At 44.2% G+C, this 18352-nt stretch overlaps 1 protein-coding gene across 2 annotated transcripts; it reads right to left on the minus strand.

Moving 5' to 3' along the window:
• Window positions 1-1245: 1245 nt before the first annotated feature.
• LOC115122932 (synaptogyrin-1-like) lies at window positions 1246-17515 on the minus strand. Of its 2 annotated transcripts, none has more exons than XM_065001192.1 (5): window positions 17156-17515; window positions 9135-9223; window positions 8812-8960; window positions 3909-4054; window positions 1246-1482 (listed from the first exon to the last, which is right to left on the minus strand). In XM_065001192.1, exons 1-5 carry the CDS (start codon window positions 17252-17254, stop codon window positions 1261-1263), a joined length of 705 nt encoding a protein of 234 aa, XP_064857264.1. In that variant the 5' UTR covers window positions 17255-17515; the 3' UTR covers window positions 1246-1260. The 2 variants fall into 2 exon arrangements, with proteins under 2 accessions (XP_064857264.1, XP_064857263.1); XM_065001191.1 differs by lacking the exon at window positions 1246-1482 and adding an exon at window positions 3199-3392 and having other exon boundaries at window positions 17156-17513.
• Window positions 17516-18352: the final 837 nt, after the last annotated feature.

Consider the following 18352-nt stretch of genomic DNA (forward strand, 5'->3'; position numbering starts at 1 on the left):
TGTATTATTAGTAGTAATGCTAGTGCTATACAGACAGTGGTAGGGATTTTATTGACGTAGTTTCGCTTATTAATGTAAGCGTATATAAATGCTAAACTGGTTTATGGCTGCAATGTTAGCTTTGCCCAGAAGATGGAAACCTTCATCCATAAAATATATAACACCACCGCGACAAGCAAGACCAGAAATGAATTCACTGTAAAGTTTGTCAGTGTTGTTTTATTTACTTTTATTGTTTAAAAAGCATCACATCAACAACAAAAAAAATGTAACACCATATTTTTGTTTTGTTGCAGTTTATTGTAACACCGAGAAAGTTCACACATTCCTAGGTACATCACATCCGGCCGTGATTGGGAGTCCCATAGGGCGGCGCACAATTGGCCCAGCGTCGTCCAGGTTTGGCCAGTGTAGGTGGTCATTGTAAATAAGAATTCGTTTTTAACGGACTTGCCTAATTAAATAAAGGTTACATTAAAACAAACATTTTTTTCCCATAGTTTGGTAAATAACAAAATTTGGGTACTAAAACTGAAATTATTTTTATTCCAAAATAAAAACGAATTCTCTGGACCCTGAAAGGAAATAGGTCAAGGGAGAGATAAAAATAGTTCCTCTCCTTGTATCGGAGCACAATAACACAGCATACTGACTGAGTAGCCCAAGTTAAACTTTTTACAGAAAGCACATAGTAATGCCCTTAAATATAGTCATGTTATTTTTGAACACCCCCATACCGGTAGATTAAATTAGTTTCGGTCGGTCGATAGGCTACGTCAAACTACAGTCAGAGATTAGTTTCAATATACAGTATACTTAGAGGCATGTTTTGTCCAATGATACATGAAAAACATGAACATCTATTAAGCATTCTTATGTACATTGAAACTTGGGATTTCTAATTTTCTAACTATAAAAAATATATATGTGACGAAGAGATCTGTTTTGGTAGTAGCTGTGATGAACTATCTACACCACAATAGCTTTGCCTTCTCGCTACAGCCTAAGAACTATGCTTTGGTCCAACTAATGAATGTAAGTTTGTTATAAGTCAGTCCCCCCACACACACACACACACTTATCCTGACTCCTCCCCCTCCCCCTCCACTTCTCCATCCATCCCTCCAACCACTCCCCCTTCCTCCATCCCCCTGGTCCTCCCCCTCCACGCCTCCATTTTTCACTCCTTCCCGCTCCCTACCCTTCAACGCCCCACCCCCCTCTACTCGCCCATCCTCCTTTCATCCCCACTGTCCTCCCTCAGTACTCCTGGTACCCCCCACCCCCCTCGCCGTTCATCCCCTGATAGGAGGACCCCCCCACAGGGGCTCCTTGTCCCAGATCGTCCCCCCCGGCCGTGAAGGAGGTGTAGGGGTCCCCGGCCGCCTCAGCATCCAGGCTGGGGTCTATGTAGTCCTGGGAGAAGAGAGCAGAGTCTGCCCCCAGCTGGTACCTCTGATAGCCGAAGAAGGACTGGGCCGCCTTGGGGAGGGAGGAGGTGGGTGAAGAGAGTGGTGTGGGAGGGCATAGTTGGGGTTGGGGGGTGAGATGAAGTGAAGAGGGAAGGAGGTGGGGAGGTAGAGGGGTGTAGGTTGGGGGTGAGATGAAGGGAAGAGGGAAGGAGGTGGGGAGGTAGAGGGGTGTAGGTTGGGGGTGAGATGAAGGGAAATGAGAGGGAGGTGGGGTGAAGAAGGTGCGGTGGGAGGGTTGAGGAGGTTAGGGTGGGGATGGGGTAGTTGGAGAGAGATAGAGGTGTGTAGATTAGGTGGTGAGGTGGAGGTAAATAGAAGGGAGGAGGGTGAAGAAGGTGGAAGAGGCTAAGGGGTAAGGTAGAGAGGAGTGGGTAGGTTGGGAAAGGATGTTTTGAGGGGGTAGTTGAATGGTGGATGGGTATCGTAGAGGGTGGAGGTTTGGGGTGGATGGGGTGTGGTTAGGTAGATGTGTAAGAGATGATAAACAAATGCAGCATTTGTGGATTAGGTTTGAAAGAAAGAAAGAAAGAAGGAAAGAAAGAAAGAGAAAGAAGGAAAGAAAGAAAGAAGGAAAGAAAGAGAAAGAAAGAAGGAAAGAAAGAAAGAAAAGAAAGAAAGAAAGAAAAGAAAGAGAAAGAAAGAAGGAAAGAAAGAAAGAAGGAAAGAAAGAGAAAGAAAGAAGGAAAGAAAGAAAAAAGAAAGAGAAAGAAAGAAAGAAAAAAGAAGGAAAGAAAGAGAAAGAAGGAAGGAAAGAAGGAAAGAAAGAAAGTGAATTGAATTAGTTGTCTGGAAAGCTAGGTTAAATCTTTATTAGATTGCTTGCGTGTGTCCCAAATTGCACCCTTTTCCCTTTATAGCTCTGATCTAAAGTAGTGCACTACATAGGGAATAGGGCTCTGGTCTAAAAGTAGTGCACTACATAGGGAATAGGGCTCTGGTCTAAAGTAGTGCACTACATAGGGAATAGGGCTCTGGTCTAAAGTAGTGCACTACATAGGGAATAGGGTTCTGGTCTAAAGTAGTGCACTACATAGGGAACAGGGCTCTGGTCTAAAGTAGTGCACTACATAGGGAATAGGGCTCTGGTCTAAAGTAGTGCACTACATAGGGAATAGGGCTCTGGTCTAAAGGAGTGCACTACATAGGGAATAGGGCTCTGGTCTAAAGTAGTGCACTACATAGGGAATAGGGTGCCATTTGAGACGCGAGCCTTGAGTCGCTCAGGTCAGTTAGTTATCAAAGCAGTCGTTTAGCCATTCACATCTCACACTTTTGGTTTGCTAAAAATAAACAATCATTCACATCTCACTCTTTTGGTTTGGTAAAAATAAACAATCATTCACATCTCACTCTTTTGGATTGGTAAAAACAATCATTCACACTCGTCAGATAAAAAAGACAAGAGCACAAGAAGATATGCAGTAAATGTGATAAAAATGTATTTTCACTAAATGTGCATATTTATTGAATAGCTAAAGCATTTTAAATGCTTTTGAGTTATAAAGACACCAAACTAATTTGCCAGCCTTTCACAAAATGGTGGAGGTAGCCTACCGTAGATGCCTGCCTACACTGTGTGTGTGTATCTGTGTGTCTGCGTGTGTGTGTGTGTGTGTCATACAGAGATATCACAGTCACAGCAGCGTCTGACTAGAAGCAATAAGAGGTTAGCTGCAGAGGGATTGGAGATATAGGTTTCCTACTAGAACAACACATGATATTATATTAGTGGGATGGGGGGCTGGGGGTGAAACGTTGTAATTGCAGACTGCAGTTTTAAAAGCAAAGGGAGCTGGAAGGTTATTAGAAGAACACAGATTATATTAGTGGGATGGGGGGCTGAGAGGTGAACAGCTTCTGGTATTCCTCTTGGAAGGACACACTCTTTAGCCTCTCCATGGAGAAGAGAGTCAGCCCACCCTAGAGGAGAGAGAGAGCAGGTAGGACTTAGGGATCAAAGGTCATGGCAGAGGTGCTGGTTGGTCCCGATGGCTCAGGGGCTTGAACATGGTGCTGGCAACAACAGTTTGTGGGTCCCTTCCCACATGGATCATGTACTAATAATATGTTTCAGTGTTGACAGTTTAATAAGTTGCTCTGGATAGAAGTGCCTGCTAAATGGCGAGGGTCCTATACTTAGATGTCTAGGCCCATTGGTGGCTGTTCTTCTGAACATTTTCCTTGAAGATACTGTATAATGAAGATGCTGTAAAATGAAGACAGGGATGAAGTGATAGTGTTATAAAGGAGTAAAGTGTACCGTACCCAGGTGAATATAGAGAAGAAGGTGATAGTGTTATAAAGGAGTAAAGTGTACCGTACCCAGGTGAATATAGAGAAGAAGGTGATAGTGTTATAAAGGAGTAAAGTGTACCGTACCCAGGTGAATATAGAGAAGAAGGTGATAGTGTTATAAAGGAGTAAAGTGTACCGTACCCAGGTGAATATAGAGAAGAAGGCGAAGGTGATAGCAGCACGAGCAGCATCCCCTCCCTCCCTCAGGGGGTTGTCCTCCTGCTTCGCCACCTGCCATTGGTTGGTCAGGAAACAGAACCCCACGAACCACATGAAGGACCAGAATGCTGCAGGGAGATATATATATATGTGTGTGAGAGTGAGAGAGAGAAAGCGAGAGAGAAAAGAGAGGGAGAGGGATGAAAAGGAGGAGGGAGAGAGGGAGGAAAGGAAGGGAGAGGGGATGAAAGGAGGGAGAAAGAGAGCGAGAGAAGGGGAGGAGGATGGAAGGGAGAGAGAGGGAGAAGGATGAAAGGGAAAGAGGGAGGTAGAGGGACAGGGTGATAGAGGGGAGGAAGGGATGAAAGGAGGATGAGGGAGCAGAAAGGAAGGAAAGGAGGGAGAAAACAGAAGTTAGAAAGGTCACATTGAATCTTACATGTTAGCTCACTAGAACTAAAGTAATGGATGTGTCTTTCTCTCCCTCTCCCATGACAGGAAGTGAGCAGCAACAATAGACAACCAGTAGTTGAAAACCACTGAAGATCGACCATTTTGTTTTCTGTTTTCTGTTGTTGTTAAGCTCCTTCTCATTAAATGAGCAGGTGGGACACAGACATTACCCACCCTCTTCCACATCTCTCTTCTCCCTCTTCCACATCTCTCTTCTCCCTCTACACACATCTCTCTTCTCCCTCTACACACCTCTCTCCCCATCCATCCTCTCCCTCTTCCACATCTCTCTTCTCCCTCTTCCACATCTCTCTTCTCCCTCTTCCACATCTCTCTTCTCCCTCTTCCACATCTCTCTTCTCCCTCTACACACATCTCTCCCCATCCATCCTCTCCCTCTTCCACATCCTCTTCCACATCTCTCTCCCCATCATCCCCTCTTCCACATCTCTCTTCTCCCTCTACACACATCTCTCCCCATCCATCCTCTCCCTCTTCCACATCTCTCTTCTCCCTCTTCCACATCTCTCTTCTCCCTCTACACACATCTCTCCCCATCCATCCTCTCCCTCTTCCACATCTCTCTTCTCCCTCTACACACATCTCTCCCCTCTCTCCCCATCCATCCTCTCCCTCTTCCACATCTCTCTTCTCCCTCTACACCAGGGGTGTCAAAGTCAAATGGACGGAGGGCCAAATAAAAAAATCAGCTACAAGACGAGGGCCGGACTGTTCGAATGTTCATTGAAAAATTTTTAAATGACGCATATAGTCTAGTGAACCTAATTGAACCTACTGAAAACCTAACAAATATATTACAATATGATCAGATAAATAAAGCAATATTTTCTTATGGCTCTGTCAGTAATCTTTAATTTTCAACAGACACAAAAGACAAATTTCCTTTATATAAATATCCCCATAACATGAACATTAAATGAAAGAAACCGGTATTCAAGGCACCATCAGTAGACTATATTTTCTATTTTAGCAAAAGTGGGCTAAATTTACTTCAAAGAAAAAACAATAATAGCAATTTTCTATCATCCACTCAACTGAAATATTTTTAAAATATAATTGGATTGAAATACAAAAAAATAAAGTGCAAAAATCTATTAATCAAAAACAACACTTTGTTTAAGGAGAAGTAACATGCAGTGAAAACAAATATTAAATTTTAACTTTTAAACTTGAACTGAGTAAAAACTCTAAATATGTGATTGCACAGTAATGTTCACTTGTTTGAGGTTGAGGGTGATACTTGGTGGTGTCCCATCTTTTCCACAAGTTCATCAATGTTCGGGTAAGGCTCTGAGCTGAAGAAATCCTCAGAATTGAGTGGAGGTGTTCAGCAGTAAGTCGACTTCTGTGTGATGTTTTGTTCAGGTTCATCAAAGAAAACAGTTGTTCACACAGGTATGTGCTGCCAAACATAGACAACGTTTGAGCAGCCTGGATGCGCAGCTGGGGCATTGTGCCGGGAGGAAACGGGCGAACTCCGCAGCACCCACTGCCGCATATTTTGCCCTCAGTGCATCATTGCATTGGAGGTCAATCAACTCCATTTGGAGGTTTGGTGGTGAGCTTTCCACGTCAACAGCAAATGGGTTACCGAGCAGTTCCAACCTGCTTTTTGTGCTTCAAAGTCAGCAAATCGGCGTCGAAAGTCAGCGGCAAGCATACCTATTTTATCAGCCAACTGTGTGCTCGGGAACGCACTGGTAGAGAGCTTCTCTTTCATGGTCTGGCAGCTGGGAAAGTGGCTCAAATTTTCTTTCCGCATCTGCGTCTCCCACAGAGTCAGTTTGGTTTTAAATGCCTTCACTGTACTGTACATATCAGAGATGACACGATCCCGACCCTGCAGCTGCAAGTTTATTGCATTCAGATGACTCGTAATGTCACACAGAAAAGCCATTTCACACAGAAACATTTCGTCTCGGAGTTGTGTTGTGTCTTTCCTTTGCTGTCCAAGAACAGACAAATCTCCTCACGAAGCTCGAAACATCTTTGAAGCACCTTTCCCTGGCTTAGCCATCGCACCTCTGTGTGATAAGGCAAATCACCATGCTCCGTTTCTAACTCCGTCAGAAATGCCTTGAACTGGCGGTGATTCAAACCTTTGGCTCTGATAAAGTTAACTGTGCGCGTGATGATGCTCATTACATGCTCCATTTTCAAGGCTTTACCGCACAACGCTTCCTGGTGTATGATACAATGATAAGCTGTCAGCTCACCTGTCGCGTTTTCCTCTTGCATCTTTTCCCGTATCTTCGCCACCAGTCCGCTCCTGTGTCCACACATCGCAGGTGCTCCGTCGGTTGTCAAACCCACGAGTTTTTCCCAAGGCAGCTCCATCTCATTTACACATCTTGACACCTCTTCATACAAATCATGCCCCGTGGTTGTGCCATGCATAGGACGTAAAGCCAAAAACTCCTCTGTCACGCTTAGGTTGGAGTCCACTCTCGGATGAAAATTGACAACTGGGCAATGTCAGAAATGTCGGTGCTCTCATCCACAGCCAAGGAATATGCAATAAAATCTTTTCCCTTTTTCACAAGCTGCTCTTTTAGATTGATGGACAACTGGTCTACTCTCTCGGCAATGGTGTTTCTGCTCAGACTCACATTTAAAAAGAGTTGCCTTTTTCTGGGCAAACTTCGTCACAAACTTTAATCATGCAGTTTTTGATGAAATCCCCCTCCGTAAATGGCCGGGCTGATTTAGCGATCTCTTCTGCCAAAATAAAACTGGCCTTGACAGCAGCCTGGCCTTGTGATTTGGCTTTTTGAACAGAGCCTGTCGAGATTTGAGGCCTCGTTTTAATTCCTCTGCCTTTTGTAGCCTTTGTTCCATGTCCATATTATTGTTTTTGTCCGCGTGTTTCGTTTCATAATGTCGTCTCAGATTATACTCTTTCAGTACCGCCACACTTTCTCCACACAGAAGACACACAGGTTTTCCAGCTACCTTCGTGAACATATACTCCGACTCCCACCTTGTTTGAAACCCCCGGTTCTCAGTATCCACCTTCCGTTTTGCCATTTTTGATGGGTATCTGAAAGTTAATTTTACTGTGATGCTGACGACTGCTGTGCCAATAAATATTGAAATGAAGCAGCCTACTGCTCGGTGCGTCACCTTTGCATTGTGGGAAATGTAGTATTGGTGCGTGTAAAAGATCTGCGGGCTGCCGGCTTGCTGCGGGCGGTTCTAATAATAAATCAAGATCATCCCAGGGCCGTAAAAACCTTCTTGCGGGCCGGATGTGGCCCGCGGGCCTTGACTCTGACATATGTGCTCTACACACATCTCTCCCTCTCTCCCCATCCATCCTCTCCCTCTTCCACATCTCTCTTCTCCCTCTACACACATCTCTCCCCTCTCTCCCCATCCATCCTCTCCCTCTTCCACATCTCTCTTCTCCCTCTCCCCATCCACACCTCTCTCCCCTCTCTCCCCATCCATCCCTCTCCCTCTTCCACATCTCTCTTCTCCCTCTACACACTCTCCCCTCTCTCCCCATCCATCCTCTCCCTCTTCCACATCTCTCTTCTCCCTCTCCCCATCCACATCTCTCCCTCTCTCCCCATCCATCCTCTCCCCCTCATCTCTCTTCCTCTACACACATCTCTCCCCTCTCTCCCCATCCATCCTCTCTCCCCTACACACATCTCTCCCCTCTCTCCCCATCCATCCTCTCCCTCTACACACATCTCTCCCCTCTCTCCCCATCCATCCTCTCCCTCTTCCACATCTCTCTTCTCCCTCTACACACATCTCTCCCCTCTCTCCCCATCCATCCTCTCCCTCTTCCACATCTCTCTTCTCCCTCTACACACATCTCTCCCCTCTCTCCCCATCCATCCTCTCCCCTACACACCTCTCTCCATCTCTCTACACACCTCTCTCCCCATCCATCCTCTCCCTCTACACACATCTCTCCAGCTCTCTACACACCTCTCTCCATCTCTCTACCTCTACACACATCTCTCCCCTCTCTCCATCCTCTCCCTCTACACACATCTCTCCCCTCTCTCCCCATCCATCCTCTCCCCCTACACACCTCTCTCCATCTCTCTACACACCTCTCTCCCCATCCATCCTCTCCCTCTACACACATCTCTCCAGCTCTCTACACACCTCTCTCCATCTCTCTACCTCTACACACATCTCTCTACATACATCTCTCCCCTCTCTCCACTCTCTCCATCCTCTCCCTCTACACACATCTCTCCACACACATCTCTCCATCCTCTACCTCTACACACATCTCTCTACATACATCTCTCCCCTCTCTCCATCCTCTCCCTCCACACACATCCATCCCCTCTCTCCCCTCTTTCCATCCAACCTCTCGCTCATTTCCCTTTACTCCCTCTCCATACATCTCCTCCCTCTCTCTTCCTTGCTCCCCCTTTCCACTCACCTGAAACCCCTACGTCTGCCAGTACAGCCTTCTTGCGGTCCTTGACAGAGCTGATCTGTGGGAAGTAGACATCCAGGGCCAGGAAGACCAGACAGCAGAGAAAGGCCAAGGTTCCCATGAACAGTCCATAGTTACACGCATTCTGGTTCCTGTCAATCAATCAATCAATAACTGTATTGTCCCAACGGGGAAATGTGTAGGGCAACAACACAAGCAATAACAGCTATAACAGATGAGATGCACATATGGAATATCAAAGAGATCAGATAGAGTCATAAAAGAGGAGCAGTAACTACTACAGTGTGTGTGTGTGTGTGTGTCACCTGTTGAAAATACAGAACTCCTGGGACTCGTCCGGTCGGTTCACGTAACCCTCGTTGGCTATAGAACCAAAGATCACAATAGAGAAAAACTGTAAAGAGAGAAGGATAGGAGGGAGAGAGGGAAGATGGGAGGGAGAGATTAGGAAAGGGGAGGAGGGAAGGATCAGAAAGAAGTGTGTTGAGTGTCAGCCATACACACCAAGATAATAGTCTATTCCTACTATACACACACTAGCCCTAGGACCATGCCTCAGGACTACCTGGCCTGATGACTCCTTGCTGACAACAGGAGTGGTAGAGATACTCTGAATGATCGGCTATGGAACCCTGACCTGTTCACTGGACGTGCTACCTGTCCCAGACCTGCTGTTTTCAACTCTCTAGAGACAGCAGGAGCAGTAGAGATACTCTTAATGATCGGCTATGGAACCCTGACCTGTTCACCGGATGTGCTACCTGTCCCAGACCTGCTGTGTTCAACTCTCTAGAGACAGCAGGAGCAGTAGAGATACTCTTAATGATCGGCTATGGAACCCTGACCTGTCCCAGACCTGCTGTGTTCAACTCTCTAGAGACAGCAGGAGCGGTAGAGATACTCTGAATGATCGGCAGTACTACAGTATAAACACTGTCAGAATATACCTACAGTACTACAGTATAAACACTGTCAGAATATACCTACAGTACTACAGTATAAACACTGACAGAATATACCTACAGTACTACAGTATAAACACTGACATAATATACCTACAGTACTACAGTATAAACACTGTCAGAATATACCTACAGTACTACAGTATAAACACTGACAGAATATACCTACAGTACTACAGTATAAACACTGACAAAATATACCTACAGTACTGCCCTACAGTATAAACACTGACAGAATATACCTACAGTACTACAGTATAAACACTGTCAGAATATACCTACAGTACTGCCCTACAGTATAAACACTGACAGAATATACCTACAGTACTACAGTATAAACACTGACAGAATATACCTACAGTACTACAGTATAAACACTGTCAGAATATACCTACAGCACTACAGTATAAACACTGGCAGAATATACCTACAGTACTACAGTATAAACACTGGCAGAATATACCTACAGTACTACAGTATAAACACTGACAGAATATACCTACAGTACTACAGTATAAACACTGACAGAATATACCTACAGTACTACAGTATAAACACTGACAGAATATACCTACAGTACTACAGTATAAATACTGACAGAATATACCTACAGTACTACAGTATAAACACTGTCAGAATATACCTACAGTACTACAGTATAAACACTGTCAGAATATACCTACAGTACTACAGTATAAACACTGGCAGAATATACCTACAGTACTACAGTATAAACACTGACAGAATATACCTACAGTACTACAGTATAAACACTGGCAGAATATACCTACAGTACTACAGTATAAACACTGGCAGAATATACCTACAGTGCTGCCCTACAGTATAAACACTGACAGAATATACCTACAGTACTACAGTATAAATACTGGCAGAATATACCTACAGTCTTTCACTACAGTATAAATACTGACAGAATATACCTACAGTCTTTCACTACAGTATAAACACTGGCAGAATATACCTACAGTACTACAGTATAAACACTGTCAGAATATACCTACAGTACTACAGTATAAACACTGGCAGAATATACCTACAGTACTACAGTATAAACACTGGCAGAATATACAGTCGTATGAAAACGTTTGGGCACCCCTCTGAGGCTGCATAATAATTTACTGTCGTCACAAAAAAATGATCACAGTGGCATGCCATTCATTTTCTAATAAAAGCTGAGTACTGGGGTATTGTCCAGACAAAGAGTTTTAGTGTAGCAATATTAAGTTGTATGAAATTAAATCAGATGTGAATAATAGGCTATGCAAAAATGTGGGCACCCTTGTCATTCTGTTGATTTGAATACCTGTAACTACTTAGCACTGATTAATTGGAACACACAGTTGGTTTGGTGAGCTCATTAAGACTTAAACTTCATAGACAAGTGCATCCAATCATGAGAAAAGGTATTGAAGGCCAATTGCAAGTTGTTGTTCTCTTTGACTCTCCTCTGAAGAGTGGCAACATGGGGGCCTCAAAACAACTCTCAAATGACCTGAAAACAAAGATTGTTCAACATTATGTTTTAGAGGAAGGCTACAAAAAGCTATCGCAGAGATTTAAGCTGTCAGTGTCCACTGTGAGGAACATAGTGAGGAAATGGAAGACCACAGGCACAGTTCTTGTTAAGGCCAGAAGTGGCAGGCCATGTAAAATATCAGAGAGGCAAAGGATGGTGAGAACGGTCAAAAACAGCCCACAGACCACCTCCAAAGACCTACAACATCATCTTGCTGCAGATGGTGTCACTGTGCATCGTTCAACAATTCAGAGCACTTTGCACAAGGAGAAGCTGTATGGGAGAGTGATGCAGAAGAAGCCTTTTCTGCACACACGCCACAAACAGAGTCGCTTGAGGTATGCAAACGCACATTTGGACAAGCCAGCTTCATTTTGGAATATTGATAAAAGAGAAAAGGTCCTATCTATCTAAGATACTGAGAGAAAATGTCCTATCTATCTAACTAAACCACTGAGAGAAAAGGTCCTATCTATCTATCTATCTATCTATCTAAACCACTGAGAGAAAAGGTCCTATCTATCTATCTATCTATCTATACCACTGAGAGAAAAGGTCCTATCTATCTATCTATCTATCTATCTATACCACTGAGAGAAAAGGTCCTATCTATCTATCTATCTATCTATACCACTGAGAGAAAAGGTCCTATCTATCTATCTATACCACTGAGAGAAAAGGTCCTATCTATCTATCTATACCACTGAGAGAAAAGGTCCTATCTATCTATCTATACCACTGAGAGAAAAGGTCCTATCTATCTATCTATACCACTGAGAGAAAAGGTCCTATCTATCTATCTATACCACTGAGAGAAAAGGTCCTATCTATCTATCTAAACCACTGAGAGAAAAGGTCCTATCTATCTAAACCACTGAGAGAAAAGGTCCTATCTATCTATCTAAACTACTGAGAGAAAAGGTCCTATCTATCTATCTATCTATCTATCTAAACCACTGAGAGAAAAGGTCCTATCTATCTATCTATCTATCTAAACCACTGAGAGAAAAGGTCCTATCTATCTATCTATCTATCTATCTAAACCACTGAGAGAAAAGGTCCTATCTATCTCAACCACTGAGAGAAAAGGTCCTATCTATCTCAACCACTGAGAGAAAAGGTCCTATCTATCTCAACCACTGAGAGAAAAGGTCCTTTCTATCTAAACCACTGGGAGAAAAGGTCCTTTCTATCTCAACCACTGAGAGAAAAGGTCCTATCTATCTAAACCACTGGGAGAAAAGGTCCTTTCTATCTAAACCACTGGGAGAAAAGGTCCTATCTATCTAAACCACTGAGAGAAAAGGTCCTATCTATCTAAACCACTGGGAGAAAAGGTCCTTTCTATCTAAACCACTGGGAGAAAAAGTGTCAATCCCCCCTTTCCTGTTCTGGGTGCTTTATTTTCTTCTATCTTGAGCACTGGTCCCTCTTTAGCACTCATCTAATTGAAGTGATCTGTGAAGAAAGAGAGAGATAGAGAGGGATGGCTAGAGGGAGGGATGGATGCTACTGATCTCTCATCTCCCCTTGCTCCTCTTGAGAAAGGAAGCACACACACACACCTCATTCCAATCCTTGTCTATCATTCTAATATCAAAATATACCAAACATACACACATGAAAGGCGTTCATGCACACCTTTTTGGTATTATTTTCGGTAGAATGGTTTCTGATGCCTTATTTGAATATTACACCTGCCATTAGAGCTGAAAGGTTGCATATCGTTCCACATGAAGACTCAAATCAGAGTGTGTGTGTGTGAGTATATACACTGCTCAAAAAAATAAAGGGAACACTTAAACAACACAATGTAACTCCAAGTCAATCACACTTCTGTGAAATCAAACTGTCGACTTAGGAAGCAACACTGATTGACAATACATTTCACATGCTGTTGTGCAAATGGAATAGACAACAGGTTGAAATTATAGGCAATTAGCAAGACACCCCCAATAAAGGAGTGGTTCTGCAGGTGAAAACCACAGACCACTTCTCAGTTCCTATGCTTCCTGGCTGATGTTTTGGTCACTTTTGAATGCTGGCGGTGCTTTCACTCTAGTGGTAGCATGAGACGGAGTCTACAACCCACACAAGTGGCTCAGGTAGTGCAGCTCATCCAGGATGGCACATCAATGCGAGCTATGGCAAGAAGGTTTGCTGTGTCTGTCAGCGTAGTGTCCAGAGCATGGAGGCGCTACCAGGAGACAGGCCAGTACATCAGGAGACGTGGAGGAGGCCATAGGAGGGCAACAACCCAGCAGCAGGACCGCTACCTCCGCCTTTGTGCAAGGAGGAGCAGGAGGAGCACTGCCAGAGCCCTGCAAAATGACCTCCAGCAGGCCACAAAATGTGCATGAGTCTGCTCAAATGGTCAGAAACAGACTCCATGAGGGTGGTATGAGGGCCCGACGTCCACAGGTGGGGGTTGTGCTTACTACAGCCCAACACCGTGCAGGACGTTTGGCATTTGCCAGAGAACACCAAGATTGGCAAATTCAATGCTAGACCTCATGTGGCTGGAGTGTGTCAGCAGTTCCTGCAAGAGGAAGGCATTGATGCTATGGACTGGCCCGCCCGTTCCCCAGACCTGAATCCAATTGAGCACATCTGGGACATCTTGTCTCGCTCCATCCACCAACGCCACGTTGCACCACAGACTGTCCAGGAGTTGGCGGATGCTTTAGTCCAGGTCTGGGAGGAGATCCCTCAGGAGACCATCAGCCACCTCATCAGGAGCATGCCCAGGCGTTGTAGGGAGGTCATACAGGCACGTGAAGGCCACACACACTACTGAACCTCATTTTGACTTGTTTTAAGGACATTACATCAAAGTTGGACCAGACCTCCATGGGTTGATAAATTTGATTTCCATTGATAATTTTTGTGTGATTTTGTTGTCAGCACATTCAACTATGTAAAGAAAAAAGTATTTAATAAGAATATTTCATTCATTCAGATCTAGGATGTGTTATTTTAGTGTTCCCTTTATTTTTTGAGCAGTGTATATAGGGGAGTTCCCTTCATATTAATTGGACCTTTTACTCTCTATATTAAAACCCCCTGGTGTTTCCCCCAGTAAAACCCCCACAATGCTTTGGGAATCAACATCCCCCTTGGGACTTAGTGATCTCTTACACACACACACACAACTGCATTTCAGATCAACAGGCAAATTAAATGGCATCCTATTCCCTATATAGTACACTACTTTTGATCATTGCCCTATGCTATTTAGGGAATAGGGTGCCATTTGGTACTCACACTTAGTAGCTGATTGGGTTAGAAAAGGTCTTGGGTCAGAATTGTATTTGTCATCACATGGAATGTTCTCTCTCCCTCCCTCTGTTCTCCTCTCGCTCTCTACCCCCTCTCTCTTTCTCTCTCCCTTTCTCCCTCTAGTAGGTAAATGTGTTTTCTCCAAGGCCCTGTCCTGTAGCCTTCTCATCTCAAGGCCCCAGGCCCAAATCAAAGCAGGCATTGTGCAGGTCACCACGTGGGGTCCTGATCTTGTGACAATCCGATGGGACATTTTGAAAGTAGGCATTAGATTTGCCAGAATCATTTATATTTGTGTGCATGTGTGTGTGTGAGCCTGTGTGCGTATGTGTCTGCATTAGCATGCCTGCCTGTGTGTGTGTGACAGTGTGTGAGTGAGTGTACAGTACCCTGTCCTCTAGTCATTAAGCCTAATGTGTTTAGCAGTATGGTGTCAGAATGTGGGGCACATTGGTACTGACAGGCCCCCGCACATAGAATCCTGATTCCTGCCCATTCAAGAGGTTCCATGCCCCTTCTAGAGATGATATTTCTACACTGTTGCCTCCACTACCAAAGCCTCCACTACTGAACATATAGGTACTATACTGCTAATATACATGCACAGTCCATATGACTTTACAGAAGGAGGAGAGAGAAAGAAAACAAGAGAGAACAAGAAAGAAAGATGTTAGATGAGAGCTGTCCCTTTCTCTCTCTCCCTCCCTCCCTCCCTCCCTTTCTCTCTCTCTCTGCTACCTATGTGTGATTCTGCAACGTTATTGCTACTTAACCTGTATATACTGTAACTCAACACCAGCCAGAGAGATGGAGAGGGAGAGAGAGAGGTAGAGACAGACAGAATATGGAGAGAGAGAGAGAGAGTGCGATAGATAGAGAATAAGGAGAAAGAGAATAAAGGAAGAGAGAGATTCGAGAGAAAGAATAAGAAAGAGGGAAAACATGAAAACAACTGACACCTTTATATGTTTAGTCCTAATTGCTGGTACAGTAACCAAGGTGTTTCTCTGAGGTCACGCCTGGAGGCGGAGCTGCAGATGTCTACACAGGAAATTATTATCATCCACGAAGTGAAAACAGGAAGTGACACAGTTGTACTAATGGTGAATGTGAAAAATGTGTGCGCGTACACGTAAACACACACACACACACACACACACACACACACACACACACACACACTTCCCTTCCCACAACATGTCATCTCTAATCAGAGTCTATTCATTGAGCTGCGACCTCAACACTGTTATCCCATAGAAATACAATCTACCACCCATTATACCATAATTGCCTTGAATGGTAAGGTCCCTTCTATAGATTATATTTCTATGGTTATCCATCACATAAACTACAGGGAGTGGATGAGTTATGTTATTTCTGTTCTGTAGCATTGGTACGAAATGGATGAGTAGACTACATGGCATTGAGTCTCTCTCGGTCTGTCTGTCGATCTGCCCATCTGTCTCTGTCTGTCTCTCCATCTGTCTGTCTCTCCGTTCCTAAAGGGGTAATTCTTATCAGTGAAACTTCTTATTCTGTCATTGTTGTGGTCTATAGGTGACCATTCAATGGTATGTATAACCCTCTGAAAACACACCCACACCCCCCTGTGAAGGCTGCTACGCCAGACAGTTTATTGCTTGTACTATAGGCCCACTGGATCACTATAAATAAACAATATGTAGACTATATGTGGACTAGTTGCAAGTTAATTTAGTAAGGAATAGAAAGGCATGAATCTTTGTATATTTTTGGTACTTTTTTTACCCCAATTGGTAGTTACAGTCTTGTCTCATCGCTGCAACTCCCGTATGGACCCAGGAGAGCTATGCGTCCTCATGGGTCTCCCAGTCACGGCCGGCTGGGACAAAGCCTGGGATCGAACCCGGGGCTGTAGTGATGTCTCAAGCACTGGGATGCAGTGCCTTAGACTGCTGAGCCACTGGAGAGGCCCAGGCATGTATTCTTTATGCATAGCCAAAATAGTTAATTTTTTCTCAAATTCTTATGAATAACGAAAAACTAATTGTAGTTGATTTACAGTTATCACCCTATTTCCCAGGTCAAAAGTAGTGCACTGTATAGAGAATAGGGTGCCAATTGGGACGCTAACTCGGATTTAACAGATCGAACAGGGGGCAAAGCACACACTACAACAAAACACGTGGGCACCGTGCTTATGGCTGCATTTCTCTAGGTTCAATAGCTACAACCGCTTCAAAATCGTAGGCCACCTGCGTCAGGTCGTGCGCCTTGTTGCTTGCATCCCCAAAACCTTGACCATGTTTCAGGTTCCAAATAGATTACAACATATTTGGACAGTGTTGCTAACACGACAGGTCTGTTATGCTTAAAGTACACATGCACGCACTGGTGGGAAAGTGAGAATTGAGAAACGGGGAGGCAGCCAGCGAGAGGCGCACATTTTGAGTCAAACACACATACATAACAAACGACCGTCGTTCGGGACCGCCGACGTTATTAGCCTGAAATGAGCAGCACGTAGCTACTGTAACGGTATAGGCGATATAACTGTAACGGTACTCACCCAAGAGAGGATCCGGAGGATGGTGTGTGGCTGCTGGAAGAACGTTATAGGGTTGAAAGCACCTCCAGCCTTCCCAGCTCCATATGCCATGCCCTCCATTTTCGGACTCCGGACGGTGTGTGTGCGTGTGTGTGTTATCTCCCTTCCCGTCACTCAGGGAACACAGAGAGTTATTCTAACCGATTTTGACGCAATATTCATCAAATCAATATGTCCCCGTTTCGCCCGGTGTATTGACCCTATCTCTCTCACTTTCTCAATCGCCAACTCCCTCTTCAGTCTATTTGGTCCTATCTCAAATCCCCGCTTCGTGTCTGTTGCTGTCTATCTGCCTGTGTTGTGATTTTCTCTCTCTCTTTCGTTCAATTCAATTCAAGGGCTTTATTGGAATAGGAAACATATGTTAACATCGCCAAAGCGACTGAAGTAGATAATAAACTAAAGTGAAATACACAATAAAAATGAACAGTAAACATTACACTCACAGAAGTTCCAAAAGAATAAAGACATTTCAAATATCATTTTATGTGTATATACAGTGTTGTAACGATGTGCTAATAGTTAAAGTACAAAAGGTGGAAATAAATCAACATAAATATGGGTTGTATTTACAATGTGTTTCGTTCTTCATTGGTTGCCCTTTTCTCATGGCAACATGTCACAAATCTAGAAGTTCCAAAATAATAAACACATTTCAAATGTCATATTATGTGTATATATACAGTGTTGCCATCTTAGAGACTTTGTCGCTATATTTAGCGAGTATTCAGACCCCTCTAGCACACATTTTCTAAAAATCGACTAGCAACAAATCTAGCGACTTTTTATGGTGTTATTGGAGACTTTTGGAGACTGACGTGGAAGCATATTTCGTTCTTACTCTTCTCAACTAGCAGCGGATGCTGCCGTGGGCCCCACCCTTGTCCCAAAGCACTCACAGAAGGCCCAGTCCTCGCGCAGCAGTCCCACCCAGCTGCAGTCAGAGCAGTCAGAGCAGGAGATGTTCACCCCTCCCCGTCCAGACTACAAATGAATCACGCATACCCCAACCAGAAGCCATGGATTACAGGCAACATTCGCACTGAGCTAAAGGGTAGAGCTGTCGCTTTCAAGGTGCGGGACTTTAACCCGAAAGTTTACAAGAAATCCCTCTATGTCCTGCGACGAACCATCAAACAGGTAAAGTGTCAATACAGG

The sequence above is a fragment of the Oncorhynchus nerka genome, linkage group LG15 (genome assembly GCF_034236695.1).
Source record: "Oncorhynchus nerka isolate Pitt River linkage group LG15, Oner_Uvic_2.0, whole genome shotgun sequence".
NCBI lineage: Eukaryota > Metazoa > Chordata > Actinopteri > Salmoniformes > Salmonidae > Oncorhynchus > Oncorhynchus nerka.